Source organism: Macrobrachium rosenbergii, chromosome 33 (assembly GCF_040412425.1).
Source record: "Macrobrachium rosenbergii isolate ZJJX-2024 chromosome 33, ASM4041242v1, whole genome shotgun sequence".
NCBI lineage: Eukaryota > Metazoa > Arthropoda > Malacostraca > Decapoda > Palaemonidae > Macrobrachium > Macrobrachium rosenbergii.
The window spans coordinates 10,697,662-10,716,246 of record NC_089773.1 but is presented as its reverse complement, the minus strand read 5'-3'; the positions used below and the strand labels follow the sequence as shown (position 1 = coordinate 10,716,246).

Here is an 18,585-nt window from a genome sequence, read left to right as displayed (position 1 = left end):
TGTGTCCTCCAACTGAAAGCATTGAAATGTAAAGAATACCTCTTGGTGAAAGAGTCGGAAATTTATGTACTGTTTTACCATTTAATTCAAGTCTGATTAGGCTATAGTTGGAACAATACTGTAACCGCCATCACCATTTCTCCTTCTAATGAGTCAACACTCTGAGCTGAGAGAATGCATCATACAGTAAACTAGGCTATTAATTTGCTAATTTGCTTTTTACCTTGAGCTGAACAAGAGCTTTTCGATGCGTATCACAGTCTGTTGTAAGTGTTTCGACACTTTGTACCTGCTCAAAACTGGCCATGTGGTGAGGCTGAAAAAAATATGAAAATATTACTATGGGATCGAATTCCGTACATTTCTGATAGTAAGAACATCAAATCAAACAGTTTATTAACTCGTGGAACAGTTTGTACCTGCTCAAAACTGGCCATGTGGTGAGGCTGAAAAAATATAAAAATATTACTATGGGATCCAACAGTTCGACGTTGATGGGATTCTTCTGTTATCGACATTTCTGATAGTAAGCCAGATGTGCCCCCACCAAATCCAAAGACAGTTTATTAACAGAAGAAGCTCCACATCAACGCCAAGGAACTGTTGGCCATTCACCTCGCCTCCAGGAACAGTAACATTATGTTCACAGTAGTTCCGGAAACAGAGGTCAAAACTAGGAAAGCTGAACTCATCTAAGTCTTTCTGAATTTTTAGAGTCAGCACAAAGGTGGGGTCCATTTACACTCACTTTTGATGCAGAATCTGTAGTGTAGGATATGCCTACAGATGGACCAACCAGAAGTGTCACTGGTATAGACCAGCCGGACTGGAAAGGACAAAAGTATTATTGTAATAAACACCAATAGGAACTGCACATTATACTAAAAATTATAAAACAGATCCCATGCATCTTTAAACTTATGGTTTTTAGTACTGGTAATAAACATACTAGCTTAAAACTAAAACTCTTAACACACTCCATACAACATTTACTTACCCCTAATGCACAGCGGAATGATTCTTGGTCGTACTTTCTGCTCTTGCCTAATAATTCTAAAAACTTGAAGAGACACTCAGACTCAGACAGCTGGCCGTACTTTTTGAAATGTTGCTGTAAAGACTTTCGAAGCGTTTTAGACTTGACGGTATTCAGTATAGATGACGGTAAAAATTTATGAAGGCCCACTTCTTTCTCTAAGTACTCCAGGTTGGACTTCTTCTCCAAAGTACTGCCATTCATGTCCTGGACAAGATTATTTGATTATTATCTTCAACAACTGAGAAGTGGTTCCTAACTACCTATACTAATACAGTACAATAATGTACTTTGACATCCTAATTTTTTTCTTGAAAATATTCCATAATATGAAATGGTTGTATTCTTACAGTGAATCTAAAACTATATTGAAAAATCTCTCAAACCTATGAAGAACTTTTGGCTCATGCAGTTTCAAAATCTAAGTGATGACAACTGACTACTAACAGCAACGAGCACCTTATAGCAATAAAATTATCAAGCATAAGTATTCACAAACCTGATATCTATGACTATACTATGGACAGGGGTCATTAAAGCAACCTTATACCAGTTTGTTGATAAACTTCTAAAATTTACGAACTATTAAAAGAATAATGGAATACTCATAAACACTAACTGATATTTTTACAACATAATCTTTACCACTTAACTATTACTTTGGGTCAACTTTCCACAATCACTAAATTAAACTTAACTGCAGTGTAGCCAATATCATATACTGTAAAATGAGTTTCCATCGAGGAGCATTTTAGAGAATTGTCTCATTTCAACGTGGCAATACTGTACTACGTACTTTGAACATCCGTTTAATTTCTATGCACGCCAACTGAATAGCCGAGTCTTGGTCCACTCCTTCATTTCCTCTTCCCTCATCTTCCAAGTAGTCATTTTTCACCTGGCAGAGTAACAAGTACGTGAGATGACGGTTCACCTCTATCATTTAATGTGAAAGTCAAATAAGCATTAAATATCATTATCTTCAAATTTGGTTAACTATGAAAACTTCCCAGAGTATCAAGTGTATTTTAGAAGTTGGTGTACTTGACAAATCTTTTTATAAAACAGAAAACAATTGCTTCGTGAAATCTATCAAATATGCTTGACATCTATACAGTACAAGTAACAGTTCTGAAGTAAACTGTGGTTAATGCCACTAAAATTCACCTAAATTCGAAGTTTTCACTTTGGTCATTAGATAAATCCGCATGCTTTATTTACCTGTTCATAATAGTAACAGAAGGTACTTCGGTCCTTATCATAAAGTTGGTGGAGATCAGAAAGAACATAACGTACTCGTAGCTCAAATCTCCATTCCTCCCCGTGATAATCTGGGTACTTTTCTTCTACCTGAAATTGAAATTAAAAGGTCAAGATAGTATATAATAAATATTGCCTTCACTTCTTACTATTTACTGGATAACCGTCTACACTAAGCAACGTACATGCTCTTGAACTCAATCTGAAAAGGATTATCAAAGTAATAGGAAACAGATCCTGAAGGAACACAAGAGAGAGACCCCATTACAGGTATTTGAAAACCAAAACATTTTTACTGGGTATGTGACGAGTATACAGTACTCCAAAAGGAAAAGTTTACACAAGATTATACCCTTTATTTGAAACAGATCACTGCCTTGATTATAAGTGCAAAAACCTTCAATCAAGATACGGAAAAAAAGCCGAACTAAGAAGTCCTTCATAAATGAAGCAAACCAAAAGACGCCATAAAACAAAAGGATACCAAATAGCATACTACTACAGTGCATGATTTTCATCGTGAAGAACAGCAAAAACATTGTATTTGGTCCATTATAATATGCAGTTCATAAATACTGAGAAAAACTGCACCAACAACGCCCTGGCTTACCGGCAAATAATTAAACGAAATATGCTCTGTATGGATATAGTATTTAAAACTTTTAATGGGACATGAAAAATCCAGTCAGGAGGAACTAAGAGTATAACAGCGACTCCAGGCAGCTAGGGCATGAATATATTTACGGCCAACAGATAATAAATTACAACCTGTATAAGGGGGTAACAGAAAGAGCAGCAAATTAGCAGACATATATTAAATTTGTAAAATATCAAATACAGGCCAACTTTTTTGCACAAAACTCAACTGGGATTTAGTCTTAACAGCAAAGGTACGTTTTCTACACAAAAGATCTATGCAATATAACAGGTAATAATTTGATAAGTAAGAGTCAGAACAAATACAACTCTGAATTTCATAACTGTAAAAAAGAAAGTGTTGTGAAAATGAAAGGCATAGGAACAAAGGAAAATGCAAAATCCACACGACCATATTTCCATAACCTCTTCTCCCAGGAACTTTGTTAATACAGCACAAGACCTAACCCACAGAGGGGGCCATAACCTACCAAATACTGTAGAAGGTACTAAATGTTCTTTGCAACATCTCTTGAGTCCCTGTCCGCACTGCTTTCTGTCTTTTATCTTCTCCCCCTGGCTGTCCAATTTTTGAAACTTCACCCTATGTCTGCTAAGTTCATCTCTCACTTAAGACCAGATCTTTTGGATGAACCTTATGCATGCTAAAGAGTTATGACTTAGGTTTCGTTAATGTACTTTCAAACAACAACAAAACAAGACATACCTGATACATTGTAAGATCCTGGTGCAGCCAATGGACCTCTCCAGTGATCGTGTTCCGCAATCTGATGGCAAACATACTTTCATACTGGCGAGGGCCCGGCGCTTGTCTGCTGATGACGACGCTTATGATTCCCTGTAATGAGATTCCGATTAGCAACCACGTGAAAGGAAGACACTAATAGAAGAATGTAAATGCTAGAGACCGTTAGTACTTTTAAAAATAAAAATTCTCTAAGATAACCAAGAAATACTGAAAATGAACAAGTTCAAAACAAGGCATTTACGTACGCTTCACTTTTCATAAATCTTTTCACCTCTTTCCCTGCTATAAACGGTTTGAAAAGTCTGTTAACTTTTAGTATATGATAACCACACACTTACAGAACAAACTAGTAGTATGATAACCACACCTTCAAGATACAAAACTATGAAATATCCATAACACACATTAATCATGTCTTTGTACAGTGATCATTATTACAGCACAGACACAAATGAGCTGTCTTGGAGACCCTTTCGTCATTCGTATTATTAACAACCACACATATGACGTTATTTACTGTCCTTCTGCTCTGCATGTGGTAATACTGTATGGCATATACCCACAAACATACATGAAAGATAACTACAGTTACAGAAAACACTAATATTTAGTACTGTACATTCAGTAACAGTATACAGTATATTCATATCCCCATTCTTTGTTGCATACTTTTTGGAGTTTTTCTGTGTCAACATGGAAAAACTGTCAATAATCAAAGACATATTCTTTCAGGACTGACAATGCACAGAAAGTGATAGTTTATCCTAAAATAATTTACATCCACAAACTTCCATAATAAAAAAAATCTTTGGTAATTAACTAACAGACTCAATAATATGTTACAATAAAAAGTTTGATGTTTTAGAGATAATACATAATAAAATTCGACCATCTTATTAAACCAGAACACGACCTTTTTCCTTAACTACATACTGCGTGATTTCACAGGCGCAGTACATCCCCCCCTACATGGTGAATTGACCTTTCAAGGGCTTTACTCCCTCCATGCATAATCCTTCAAAACCATTGCTTGTAGAAACCAACAAACAAGAGAACCTTAACCCTGTGTACCAAAAACCAAAGGTAACAAGCAAGTGATGGAAAAAACGTGATATGAGGAGAGTAGGGGCTACTAAATGATTACGTGTGAAAAGGTCAGTCTGCAACCAATCTCAAAATATAGCCCACACAAGGTGAAGCAGTGCTCAAGGCTAATAGAATTTTTAGGAAAGATTGCCCTATGATGTGATACGTCTCTCCATAGAACTTTACACCCAAAAACCACCTAAATGTTTAAATACAGTAGCAACTTGCTTTAATGTATAAAAAGTAGTTTGGGGTGTTGTTTGTCCGCACTGGATTTATAAATTTTGTAGAGTAAGCTATGTTACGCCAACAGATTGATTTTGGGTTGTGACCTGTAAAATTTCAAAAATAAATTGTTGTAAAGTTTTCGTAACAAGTGCATGTCACACGTGAGAAAATCATACCAAACACAGGTTGCATTTTCAATTGTACTCTGTGTTCAGATGAAAGGCTCTGCGCCATTTTTTTTTCACTGTGCTCTATCCCTTCAAAGGTGATCGACTTTCACTATATCTTAAATACACATCAACTCTATGGTGAAGGGCATGTCAACCAGTAACTTAATGTAGGCATATTTTACATACAATAAATTGAAGATTTGAAATGAAATACATCTAAATGACAAAGGCTACGCTGCCGTAGATCAAATTCATTTGTTTGTAATACACAGTATACCAGTGAATTCCTGTGTAACATTAACCTACATCATTAATATAATGGTGGAATTTAGTATAATGTACAGACTTTTGAACCTCCAGAGTATTTCACGCATTCAAAATCTTTAATGTAGTTTTCTTCATAGGAAAAATTATGCAGCATAGATTGTACAATGTACATACTGTAAGTAACTTGTATATTTCTGTAGGCCTCGCCTGGACAATAAATCAACACGTAAGTGACTGCAAATACTGATCACATTGCGGGTGAGCCTACCACTCACTTGTTCACAATTTCACCCACTAACACTTACCTGGGTGATGAAAATGAGGAGTAAGACTACGTGCACTTTTTCTAAGGGCTGGCACTTGACTCTTGGCCTTCGTGATATCACTGACTAATTCTTGACACCACAATGTTCACAAACAAGTGGCAAATCAAACAATAGTATACAATTTCTAACAAATCAAGTTTATGAGTTAGATAATTGCATTCATGAGATGGTTTCTACTTAAGCACCGTGCATACAACGCCAGATATGGTTTGACGACCAAATCATCTTGTACTAACGCTTAAAGACGGAGAACGAATACATATTGAGCACCAGTGAATTAATACTTTTTGTGAATGTTCATCCAAGTATGGAAAATGAAAATGTACCAAGTACTGTGTATTCAGGGATGTTATATGTGAAGGAATTTGAGTTATGTATCAAAATCTATCATGTCTGTATACATCAAAGCAATGTGCTACTAAAATATTTAATGTTACTTAAGAATAACGATAAATAGGGTTCATACAATCTTGTAGGAACTTGAAATGCTTAATGTCCCAGTTACTAATAACCATATAGTACAGTAACAGCAACTATAAATCCAGCACCAAGAACAAAAGAGGTTTCTAGATGAATGGGATGAAAGAACATTTTGAAACTACGCAAAGGTTTATTTTGTGAAGTAATAAGTCTACTGCAAAAAACGAAGCATTAGGTCCCCTATGCAAAAATATCCCTACCACTCAATATAAGCAAAATTTTACCGATACACCTTTCTCAAATCTGGTATAAGGTCTCAAAAATCTCATTTCATTTTTGCACGCTCCCTTAGGCCGCGTGATTTAGCACTGCCTTGAAAGTTACAACTGGAAGGACAGATCCCATTAAATCAAACAGGTAAGGATCTCACGAGAGCTCAGCAAATAAAAAAAAAAAGACCTTGAAACTACATGTAATATACAATAAGTACAGGTTTTAGAAGTTTATATATCTCCCTCTGGTTGGCTGACTTCTGATTTGGGTCCCAAATTAAAATGAACAGAATGAACATACCAAGTTCACTCTAACTCAAATGCAAACACGTAATTAAAGGAACAGTGAAACGTCACCATTTCAATGGTTTTCCGATACGTACTTATCACCCAAAACATACAAACACACAAACAACCATCAGACAGATTTACAAGAGCGCTTAAAATTTCAAGTTTACCAACAAAATGCCATCGTTTAGGCCCAAATATAATAAGCACTGAGCAGCCGAACAATATATGCTTTATTATGTACATGCAAGATTTCTGCTTTAGGATTCTTTTACGTACAAACCAACGAAAACGAGGAAATCCAATAAGCGAACTGCCTGGGGCTTTAAAATATACTCTTTAATATATTTACGCCGAGTATAGTACTGTACAATTAGTGCTACACCTAACTTCAGTTATGTTTCTATAATGCTTGCAATCCATAACTTCCTAATAGAGTACCCTGAGTTATTTAAATCATATTAAGGTATCAGAACATTAACAGTATCATCCCCACTAAATCTTACAAAAATAATAATAAATAAAAAAACACGTCAATGATAAATTTTAACTGAATGACACAAGTGACCTTTGCCACATTATTAATCATATGTTTACATACTGTACTAAAAATGCATACCTAATCTTCTAAACCACAACTCAAATACAATGCTAGTATATCATATCAATAAATCAATACTTCAGTTGTTTAGGGAAGCACAGTTTTTAATCATAAGAGGAAAAATACATCTGTAAATAATCACATGAGTATAAGTATATCCAGGTGCTCGGGACTCGGAAGCCCTTGGTAGGAGGAACAGTTCCACGTCCGGGGATTATCATCACCGTCATCTTCAAGATTAGCTAAGTTCCCTACCTTCTGCTCTGTCTTATACACATTCTGTCTGAATTCCCACCTTCCCAGGTCTCATCTACAGCCCTTCTCCAAGATTTTCTGGAATACTTCAAGGCCCTTTGTCCTTCTGTCTCCAAATCTCCTCTAGACCATTATATCTGACTTTGTACTTTGTCCTTGCTTTTTATTCAAGTGCTTTCGTTCAACAGGTCACTAAATTAAAAATTAAGCAACTTGGGAGATCTTACTGAAAGGTAACAATCAAAATTTAGATCAAGCACTGGTTAAACTGTACGCCATCCCCCACACCCATTTCACTAGAGTGCTCGGGAATAAGCATACAAATGTCAAATTTGCTGCAAAATTCATTTTAAGATATATTTTAAACGACAGTCAATGCAATCATTAAAACTCTGCAAACTTAAATGCAAAAATGAATTCAAGGCATCTTCTGGTTTACTTTAGGGAAAAAGTAATTTTCTAGTTCATACACAGGACAGCATCTGTCCATGATAGTTTTAAACATATAAATTTTCTTAAGGTTCTAAATTAATCACATTACAATTAAGCAAAAGAACTTAACAAAGGATATGGCTAATTTTTACTGTATATAGAAAGCATCTCAGTAGGTTTATATTTCAGAAGTGTTGAAGTTTAATGAATAAAACCACTGTCATCTAACACATGGCATAAAAGACGCTACGCACCCAACAAAACATCCTACTTAAACTAGCACTCTAAATAAATATAAAAACACCACGCCCATATAATCAACGCCAGAATTTATGGCCTTTTTACTTCATGTGCTCTGTTTTCCGTCAACTAAACCAACCCTACGATAGAAAAATCCATAAATTACAGTAAGTTTAAAAGATCAGGCAAGAAAAAATCAAGGTGAAAAGAATTAAGTTTACAGAGAAGACAAGAAAAAAATACCTTCCACTACTTTCCCCCAATTTAATACAGGCAGCAGGATGCGCTTACCAAGGAATACACGAGTGAATCAAAGGTTTAAGGCTCTCACACTGCCCACTCGTTCATAATAAACCATGGGTAATGGCGTGAGAGAACACATATCACACTGCAGCACTATTCATACTGTACTAGATATTAGAAGACAAATACTTGACAGACGTTAACATTCTATGAAAAGTCCAAAAAACTAAGACCATCACATTCCCGTATATTCCTTGACAAGCAATTCCCGATTTGATCTTTTTTAATCAGAGCAAAAGAACTCATGATCATGATAGCCATGCAATTACCCCATCTGCATTGCTCAGAACAAGATGCTGGTGTTGCAAGAAACTCAGAACTACTCAGGTCAGGACTTGACATCCCTAAACAAAAATAAAATAAAAAGGGGGAAACAATGACAGACATCACCATTAGAGAGCTAAAAATAGAGTGGGAACAAGCGAATGCAGACATGTTCTTCACATACGACTTTCAAATGCTCAAAATGAAAAAGAAGCCTTACCCAACCAAATAAATATGACAATGAACACCACATGACATTAAGTACAGTGATACCAGTTACCTTAATGCTTGGTTCCTTGGGAGAGAAAAAGGGAGGGTTGTTAATGACACAGTAACATGCTATCAACGACATAATTCATAAGCTCAGTTCTGAATGGAAAAATGATTCAGCGATTGCTCACTGGGCTTTTTCTCAGTGAAAAATAAGGAATACAATAATCATCTGTGCTATGACTGTTCAACTTTACAAGGTTTTACGACTACAGACTCATTATTCAAGAGTACGAGAATCTTATAAGTGGTATGACCCTATAGGAGAAACATCAGAATGAATTTGTTCCTAAGGAAGGCATACACAAGAATGAAACAAATCTATACTACAGGGAAACAAGTCAAGATAATGAGCTCACCTTGACATCCGTTCCGTCGCCGAACTTGACTATGTTGAAGGTGGAATTCACATGGACTTTTATGCTCTTCTCGGGCCGTTCGGGAGATCCAACGCGCTGGCCCGACACTACACTGCTGCCACTTCCCCCACTCCCTCCACCACTACTGCCCCCACCACCTCCTCCCCCATTTTCCTAGAATTACAACAGATAAAATAATACAAAAGACTGTACTGTACAGTATAAGACAACCATGACAAAAAAAAAAAAACATTTAAGCAATAATCCATATCAATATCCCTTGTTGTTTGTGTTCACACACTAACACAAAAAGCCTGAGCCACAAATTTAGAGGTAAGTTCATATAATAAAATTTTTTCCAGATAACCCACGTCGAGTTTTGACTTCTCGTAGTTTCTCAAAGCCGTCTCCCACCTCTATTTCTATCCAGGTTCCTCTTCCATAGCTGTTTGTAATTATTTATACTAATGGGGTCCCTCTCGGAAACTGTACTCGAATGATCAACTGCAGGACGTTTAATAATAGTATCCATCTTTCCATTCCAACTCCATTTCTATGAAACTTTTGGGTTCCTACTCTTAATCAGTAGGCAATTATGGAACACAGTTACGCCTGACGTATGCATATTTGATAATATTAGTTCAGTTCAATAATTACATCATATAAATGGGCTGCAACTCCAATAGCATACTTTCTCAAGAGTTCAATTAATCAGTTAATAAATATGTCAATGTGAGAACCTGTTAATCAAATAAAAATTAAATGAATTACTAACACCTGACCAGTCCACTTTTTCTAGGGTAATCTCCACTTTCTGTACAGCAAAATCCATGTACAGTATTGATACTTCCAGGTCACTGTCATTAGCGTTTCAGCCCAAAATGATTTCTGTAAGTCTTTGAGATAGTGATAAATGTTATTATAATGAATCTGCACCCATCTTTTTCAACTGAATAGAAGATATATGAACTAAAGGATGCAGAGTAACAGATTATTATTATTATTCAGAAGATGAACCCTATTCATATGGAACACACCCACCACAGGGGCACTGGCTTGAAACTCAAGCTTCCAAAGAATATAGCGTTCATTCTAAAGAAGTAAAAGAAAGAACAGGTTATGAAAATGGACCCGAGTAAACGGAGAGACAGAGGACGAAAAGGGTACAATACCTGTGAAATGCCCATGTGGTGCGGAAGATACGAGTGAGGTCTGTGAGGGGGCAAGGCTGGAGGGTGATGGGAGTTGATGATTGAGGGCGCTGTCGTCGTGGGCAAACCACATCCACTGCTCATGTTGGAGGGTGGAGGGGGCGGCGTAGCTGACTGCAACGCCCCCGATGAAGATGATCCAGTTGATGGCAGGTAGCTCAGCCCGCACCCCAAGCTGTCATCATCGCCCCTGTTCCAAAGAGAGTGGAAGAACTACTATCAGTACGGCTATGAAAATCTGAGTAGCATTAAGCCTGATACAACTTGTAAGTGTATACTTACGAAGGAGTTGTATACACACACACGAACATACATATATAGTATATATACAGGCAGTCCCCGGTTATCGGCGGGGGTTCCGTTCTGAGGGTGTGATGATAACCGAAAATCGCCGATAACCTGATTTTCGATAACGGCGCCGCAAAGCACTGATTTTTGGTTATCAGCGCCTGTTAGGTATGTATCGGCGCCAATACCCAATTAACGGCAACAATAAGCGGGAATTGGTGATTTTCGGCACTAGACAAGTGCCGTAAAACCATATCGCCATTAACTGAGCCTGCCGTTAACCAGGGACTGCCTGTACAGTGATGTATGAATACATACATACACATATATAATTGTAAAAATACACAAGATACTGGCAAAATCAAATATAAGCTCTTAAAATTATAAATACATACATATGTACTACCATTTTTGCACTTCAGTAACAATAAAAGTTTCTCTAATTAGGGCAAAATTGTGAACAATGCAGTACCTTGTCTTCTTAGTGACCGGCGCTACTCTACTCGGAACGTCAAAATCATCCAAGTATGCAAAATCATCCTCACTGGAATCATCTTTTTCAACATGCTGTCTAAGAGTTGGTCTTGACTTCTCTTCTAATGCTCTCATGACCTCCTCCAGGGGGTCATCTTCAAAATCTCCCAGCAGAGGGGAGGGATAGTCTACACTATACACCCCAGGAGACCTTTCACCGTAGCCAGAATACACGTATTGGTAGTTCTCTTGAGACTTGTGTAACGTAATGAATTCTAGACCATTCTGACCCTGTCTGGCAGACATCTGCCCTTTATGAATTGGCTTCCTTGAAGGAGAGTTCCTTTGGACTTTCCCATATGAATGATTTCCCAAAGGACATGAGGCTTTATGTGACTTATTGCTCAGCTGATTGCCATTTGGAGATAACGTTCTCTTTTTGGGTAGGGTGGGAACCTTGGTGCTTGCATCACCTCCATTTTCTTGGACAACTGATATAGGTATTCCAGGTTCATCATATTCCAGTAGATACTTCTTAATATCTTTTTTCTTTCTATCATTTAACGTGTCCTGGGTTTTCTCTACGGGGATGTAGAGAGCAGTGGGTCTTTGGGCCACTGGTTCCCCAACACGCCGGGCATTTTGAAGTTGCCCGTAGGTCTCCAGCAAAGTGCGCACGGATGGCCTTCGCTCTTTGTTGTGGGATTCTCCATTCACGTCCTTGTCCTCTTTCTTTTCTTGCTCTTTACAAGAAAGTGGGATCTTTGAGTCAGGTCTTCCGGCCGGCACTACTGTTCTAGGTTTGTTTTCTGTCCTGTGGGAGGCCTGACTGTGCTCCTTTGGTTTGTCCTTGTCATCTCTGCAGTGCATGCAGTAGCTTGTAACTGTGCATTTGCACTTTGCAGCAACTTTTGGTTTCTGCTTTTTCAAGGTTTTCTCATTAGTCATCTTCCCTGGCAGGTCTGTTGGGTTCTTGGAAGTTCTAAGCTTCTTGTCGATACCTGAGGTTTTCTGTGAGTTTGTGCTGGATTGCAAAGGTGGTATATTAATGGGTCGCAGAACACGGAACGACCGATGCCTCTGAACTGAAGAATTCAGATCTGGAGTTACTTTGGATTTCCCAAGGGACCCTTCAGTCACAGTATTGGGTCTACCTCTCCCAAATATACTTTTCTCGCAGGATGGCTTTGACGGAGGCTGAATTCTTGGGTTCAGAGCAGAGACTGTTTTTGTTTGCTGAGGCCCATGGGATGAACTAAAGCTGTTCATTCTTGGGGGCACCTCCCTCTTATTGTTATCACAGGTTCTTTTGATGGGTATGGTTTCTGGTTTCCTGAAGAATCGAAAGGATGATGAAAGAGAATCTTTCCTCTTGGTTTTATCCCTATCTGCTTCCTTCTGAGAAAACTTCTTGTCTGCCGGGGGGTTTCGGAGAGAGGAGCGATCTTTGCCAGTCTTCTTTAAAGTACTTTCTTCCTTCACAGACTCCATGTGGCTATCAAAAGGAACACCTCTGATCCCACCAGGGGTGGGATCTTTCCTTCTGAAGGACTGGGTGGTGATGGTCCTTCGTCTATCTTCACCAAAGCCTCCGGTTGGCCGAGTCAAACCACTGCTCTTAGCAACACTAGCACTTCTCTTCAGTGTCATGGTATCTCCCCTATCTTGGCTTCCGCTAGTTACAAAGCTCTTTGTACTCTGACTGAAGCTTCTCAAAGCACAACTCTTGGTGTTGACCCCTTCAGGGGCACTCTGCACTGGCATAGGAATCCTGGAAATACCTGAATCAATTTTTCTTGCATTTACACCAACAGATCTATCAGGCACATACGAGACAGAATTGCAACTGCTCTGGCTTAGGGTGGTGCTTCGATTGCTACTCCTATTACTACTGCTGATGCTATGACGCAACGCAGCATCCCGCTGGAAGGAGTACCCACTGGAGAACTCATGGTCTCTAAGGCCACCATGAAAGGAAACAGCATCGGACGACGGGGATCGGCTTTCGCCGATGTCCTTCCCAATCTTCCTGGCACCGCAGGAATGAGGGAGGACAGGCGTGCTGACAGAGGCGGCTGTCCTAGGGCATTTTTTGTTCCCCCTTCCTACGCTGATGGGCGGATTCAGCAAATGACTAGTGGAATGCAAAAGAATAGGGGTGCTGATGGAAGATGCCTGTAGGGTCTCTTCGAAATCGCCGTCAAACCTTTTTTTTCCTTTTCCTCCCGACACATCTCCGACACTCCTCCCTCCGCCTCCCCCACCCCCCTTCCTGAGTTTGGAGAGCCATTCAGATACCTTCATCTAACAGGTTAGTCCTGCTCTCGTCAGTAATCCAAAGTAGTCTGCACTCACATTATCACCTGGTGCTATTGCTTTCCATCAACTGCAAAATTCACTTCCGTTTTGATAAATGTCAGGTCAGCACCCTGCCTGAGACAAGGTGTTCTAAATTTCTGACACAAATATGTCCACATTGCCTCCTCAAAAGAAGACATTATGCACTCACGGTTTTTGATAAGTTGCAACGATACTGGCCATGTCTGGTGTTCTTACGAAATCACTGTAACCAAAGCAGATAAAATTTTTATTTTCCTTTTCAATCAGTGAACTCACATTACAGTCTATCACAAAAATAGGTTTTTACCAATACAAAATTCCATATGTAATCACAAAGTTATTGAACTCCATATTTCCCACGAACAATAGAAGAGAGAACAGATAAAAATAAAAAATGAATACAAACACAAAGATAAACTAAAACCAAAATTAGATAAACCAAACGACAATTCTTAAATCTGAAGAAGATAATCTTTTAAACTCACACAAACACCCCCACCAACCCACAACACACACATTTAGGAATCTGTACAAATATGAAAAGTACACGAACACACCTTTTTACTTAAATCCCTGAGACATACAGAGAGAGAGAGAGAGAGAGAGAGAGAGAGAGAGAGAGAGAGAGAGAGAGAGAGAGAGAGAGAGAGAGAGAGAAATATTTCATGTAAGTAATCTCTAGCTATACACAAATCTTTGGAATCTTCAATTAAAAATTACAAGGTATGATTCCACACATCACATTACTCTTATTCTTCTTCTTCTTCTTCTTCTTCTTCTTCTTATTATTATTATTATCATTAATCAGTTGGTAACCTGAGCTGGGCACAGCCTTGAAAGCGCTCTTAAATACATACACACATAAACACACATTATATATATAAACTTAGTAATATATGTTATTATTCTGGCAATTTATCTTACTGTTTTTTATATCACCTTGAGTTGACATTTTAAGAAAATGGTATCAACACCTCAAGACATTATAGTGCCAGAAAACTTGTACTCAGTCAATTATTACTATTTCTATTATTACTAGCTAACCAACCCGGCGCTGCCTGGGAAAACTCGGAATGACAACCGATAAACTCTCTCTCTCTCTTTCCAGTTAAGATCCTCTACTAACCCAGTCTTTTATTTTTCCCTTGCCTGTCAAGATAGTTAAACTTCAATTACATTGCCCAGCATTTTTGACATTTTATATTTCCCACACCTTCTCACCACCCCCCTCCTCAAATTTTTGACCTACCAGGGCTGAACTTGGACTTAAAGGGCATTGGGAGTGTCACTATTCATCTCAGCGACCTCTAAAACTATGGATTAGACACTAATATCTGTCATTTCTGACATTTTGTTTTTCAACCCCCCCACTTCCTATCACGGCTGAACTTGGACTTAATGGGAATTGGGAGCATCACATTTCATCTCAGTAACCTTGAAAACTATGGACTGGACACTAATATCTGTTGCTTTCAGTTATTTTTACATGTTACCCCCTTCCCACCCCCCCTCCCACCCCACTTTGGTGTCAGTGATATCTTACCCCACAGTATTCTTTCCCAGATAGTAAGCCTCAAGTATACCAAGTTTGGTTGAAACTGCTCATTGCATTTCAGAGTTATGCTAGAACACACACACATCATTTTATATATATAGATATATTATAATATTATTATTATTAACATCCAGTTTTATATATATAGATAGATTATAACTATTATTATTATTATTATTATTATTATTATTATTATTATTATTTAAAAAAAAAATGCTATCACAACACTGTTACAGCTATGCCAGTATTATCATTACCTAGAGCAAGAATATTAGATTTTTCTAAATGAAAAAATTCTTATAATGCAAAAACAAAAAAATCTTGAGACACCATTGCACCCAAACGCCCACACTGCAGACTCTGCAGCTATGCAACACCGAGATTCCAATTAAGCTGAATCGATGTGCAACTCACTGTGGGGAAATTCCAGTTTGGTTGGCTCAGATCAAGTTCACCTATGACAGCGCAGGACCTTGTATTGAGGGGACTCGTATGTGTGGCAAGGTGTGGAAGGGAGTAGGTGGTCTGATGTGGACCTCTGTATTTTATCCAACCAACAGAGATGATGGGAAATCCCCCGCACTGGTTTTGTACTTCGGTCAAAATTCAGAAGTGGTAAATATTAGGGATTGTTTTTAATATATATAGGATTTTAGAAATGTTTCAACAGGGACATTAATAGGTTATGAGAAAGAGATGTTTTGAAGGTCGAAGAATATGAACTAATAACATCCATAAATAAACGAAAATCACTTCATTGGTTTTTTCCTTTGGCCAAAATTCAGAAATGGTAAATATCCAGCCAGTGACCATTTTAATAACAATAAGATTTTAGAAAGGTTTCACGTTGGAAATGAACAGACCACGAGAAAGTAGTTTAAAGATCAACGATGATGAACTATTGACATCCATAAATAAACGAAAGATGAGAAGTTTCAATAAATAAAACCTGCCAATCGGCTCAGCAATGACACCAGCATTATTATGCCTTCGTGAAAATACACACTCAAAAGTAAAACTTAGCCTTGAAAATTCGACAACATTAATGTCCTAATTTCATAAAAAAAGGGTAGTAAAAATCATATAATGCTCTCATGAACGAACTACTGATTAAAATTAAAGTAATATCAATCACTCGATTCGATGTCCTAAATTTATATAAGGAGGATTTTAGTTTAAATCAAATAAATTGAGCTTTCAGCGGAAAGCTAAAAGAATGAAAAGAATCACTCCAGTGACCATCGACTCTCGAATCTCCAAACTCATGAATAATTCATCACGCGTCAAACCCGCGGGAACTCGAACTAACGAGGCACTAATCGCCCAATTACACCTGCAGGAAACTACTCCGGGTAGTTCAACTCTCCAAGGGAACGAGCGATGAAGCGATAAATCTCGAAACACGGAAGGCAAAGAGCAAGGTCTTGCACATCGGGAAAGAGTACTGAAAGGAAATAACAGGAGATGATCCCCATGACATTTCCACGTGACGCCAGTTTGGGTAGCCGTAATCGATGGATCAATTACATTTCCGAGACCATCTCCCGTTCCAGCGATGGAAAATATAAAGGAAGATGAGAAAGGGTGATAACATCGACAACGTATACTTCGAACGAGAGAGAGAGAGAGAGAGAGAGAGAGAGAGAGAGAGAGAGAGAGAGAGAGATCGCAACCGCCACCATATGCTCTCAAACACGGCCCTCCGGGAACTCCAAGTATCCGGACGGCGAATTTTCTTTCTCCGAAAATTTCGGGCAGGGGGGAAATAGGCCCCCGGGGGCCTTATCTCCGTCGTGAGGACTTCGGAGGTCCTCCGAAGATAAGGTATAAGGAGCGGAATATCGCCGAGGGTGGCCAGACATCATAGCAGCGCTCCTTATATGTAAGTCCTAACGCCTCCGGTCCACAGCTGGATGCGACCTCCTTCCTCAACCCCCCCCTCCCCCCCTCTCCCGCCCACGGGGGACACCTCCTACTCCCTACTCCTCCGCCCTCAGGTGGTTCCACCTACCACCGGGGGGACCATTTCCCTATTCTCCGCTCCCAGAGATTTGCGTTAAATTCATGGCATCACAACCTCATTCCTTGCTTGAAGAGTTCTCTCTCTCTCTCTCTCTCTCTCTCTCTCTCTCTCTCTCTCTCTCTCAAGAATCACAATCCCATTCCTTGCCTGAAGCTCTCTCTCTCTCTCTCTCTCTCTCTCTCTCTCTCTCTCTCTCTCTCTCTCTCTCTCTCTCTCTCCCAAAAATCGCCTTCAATTCATGGTATCACAACCCCATTCCTTGCGTGAAGATCCCCCTCTCTCTCTCTCTCTCTCTCTCTCTCTCTCTCTCTCTCTCTCTCTCTCTCTCTCTCTCTCTCTCTAGGTCCCACTGCTATGCATGCCGTTCTGCCTTCACAAAATGGCTTAGAGATGATCTGGGAGTGAACAAACTAATATGCAAATTTTATATTAAACTACACAACTAGGACTGACAACTGCTTGCAAAGAGAATCCCAAGATTACTACGACTGACAATGTACTGATGTACTGAAGTTACTATTTGCTTATTTTAATGTACATTAAATGCTTACAAGTACCATTTATCTGTGTATATATGTACCTAATATAAAATAATGTACATCTACCTAATATAAAATAATCAACTGTGCATACAAAAATACAGACATTAAGGTGTATGTATACACACAATATATATATATATATATATATATATATATATATATATATATATATATATATATATATATATATATATATATAAATTATTTTTCCACCTGAAATCTTTAATGTCACTGAACACATCTAAAGACATCGTGAAACAAAACCCCGATCAAACCTATTATATCACAAATTACGAAACCCAATCTACATATAATAATAATAATAATAATAATAATAATAATAATAATAATAATAATAGCCAAGAAAAACAAAACTGCAACCCTATTTCTCTCTCAGCCCTGACTCTCAGTTCTTCGGCAAGCGCTTTGATTCAAGACGCTCTCAGGTGTCACCGGGAATCTTAAATACAGGTATCGTGGACTTCAGCTAATTAGTAGGCAAGCAAGTGTATCTACCCTAGGATTGAGCGCGGAAGAACAACGCCCTCTGCCATTGGAGTTAAAACAACGCTGTCACCTCCTGACAATGGAATGGGTTTGGAAGAACATCTATCACTCCGATTAGGCTAGGTAGAACAACGCCCTCTGCAAGTGGATTGCAAACAACAAC

The 18,585-nt window shown here is 38.5% G+C and overlaps 1 protein-coding gene across 11 annotated transcripts in view; it reads right to left on the bottom strand.

Moving 5' to 3' along the window:
* Positions 1-18,585, bottom strand: part of Fak (protein tyrosine kinase 2 Fak) — an 86,961-nt gene that overhangs the window by 25,485 nt on the left and 42,891 nt on the right. For 6 of the 11 annotated variants that reach the window (XM_067133368.1, XM_067133373.1, XM_067133364.1 and 3 more), the window contains exons 2-10: positions 10,655-10,883; positions 9,483-9,656; positions 9,134-9,148; positions 3,660-3,791; positions 2,258-2,386; positions 1,833-1,934; positions 998-1,243; positions 749-826; positions 224-316 (exon numbers count right to left, since the gene is read on the bottom strand). In XM_067133368.1, coding sequence (XP_066989469.1) covers positions 224-316; positions 749-826; positions 998-1,243; positions 1,833-1,934; positions 2,258-2,386; positions 3,660-3,791; positions 9,134-9,148; positions 9,483-9,656; positions 10,655-10,883 — 1,198 coding nt within the window. Of the gene's footprint in view, positions 1-223; positions 317-748; positions 827-997; positions 1,244-1,832; positions 1,935-2,257; positions 2,387-3,659; positions 3,792-9,133; positions 9,149-9,482; positions 9,657-10,654; positions 10,884-11,453; positions 14,019-18,585 lie in introns of all 11 variants that reach the window. The other 5 variants (XM_067133374.1, XM_067133366.1, XM_067133370.1 and 2 more) reach the window with 2 other exon arrangements.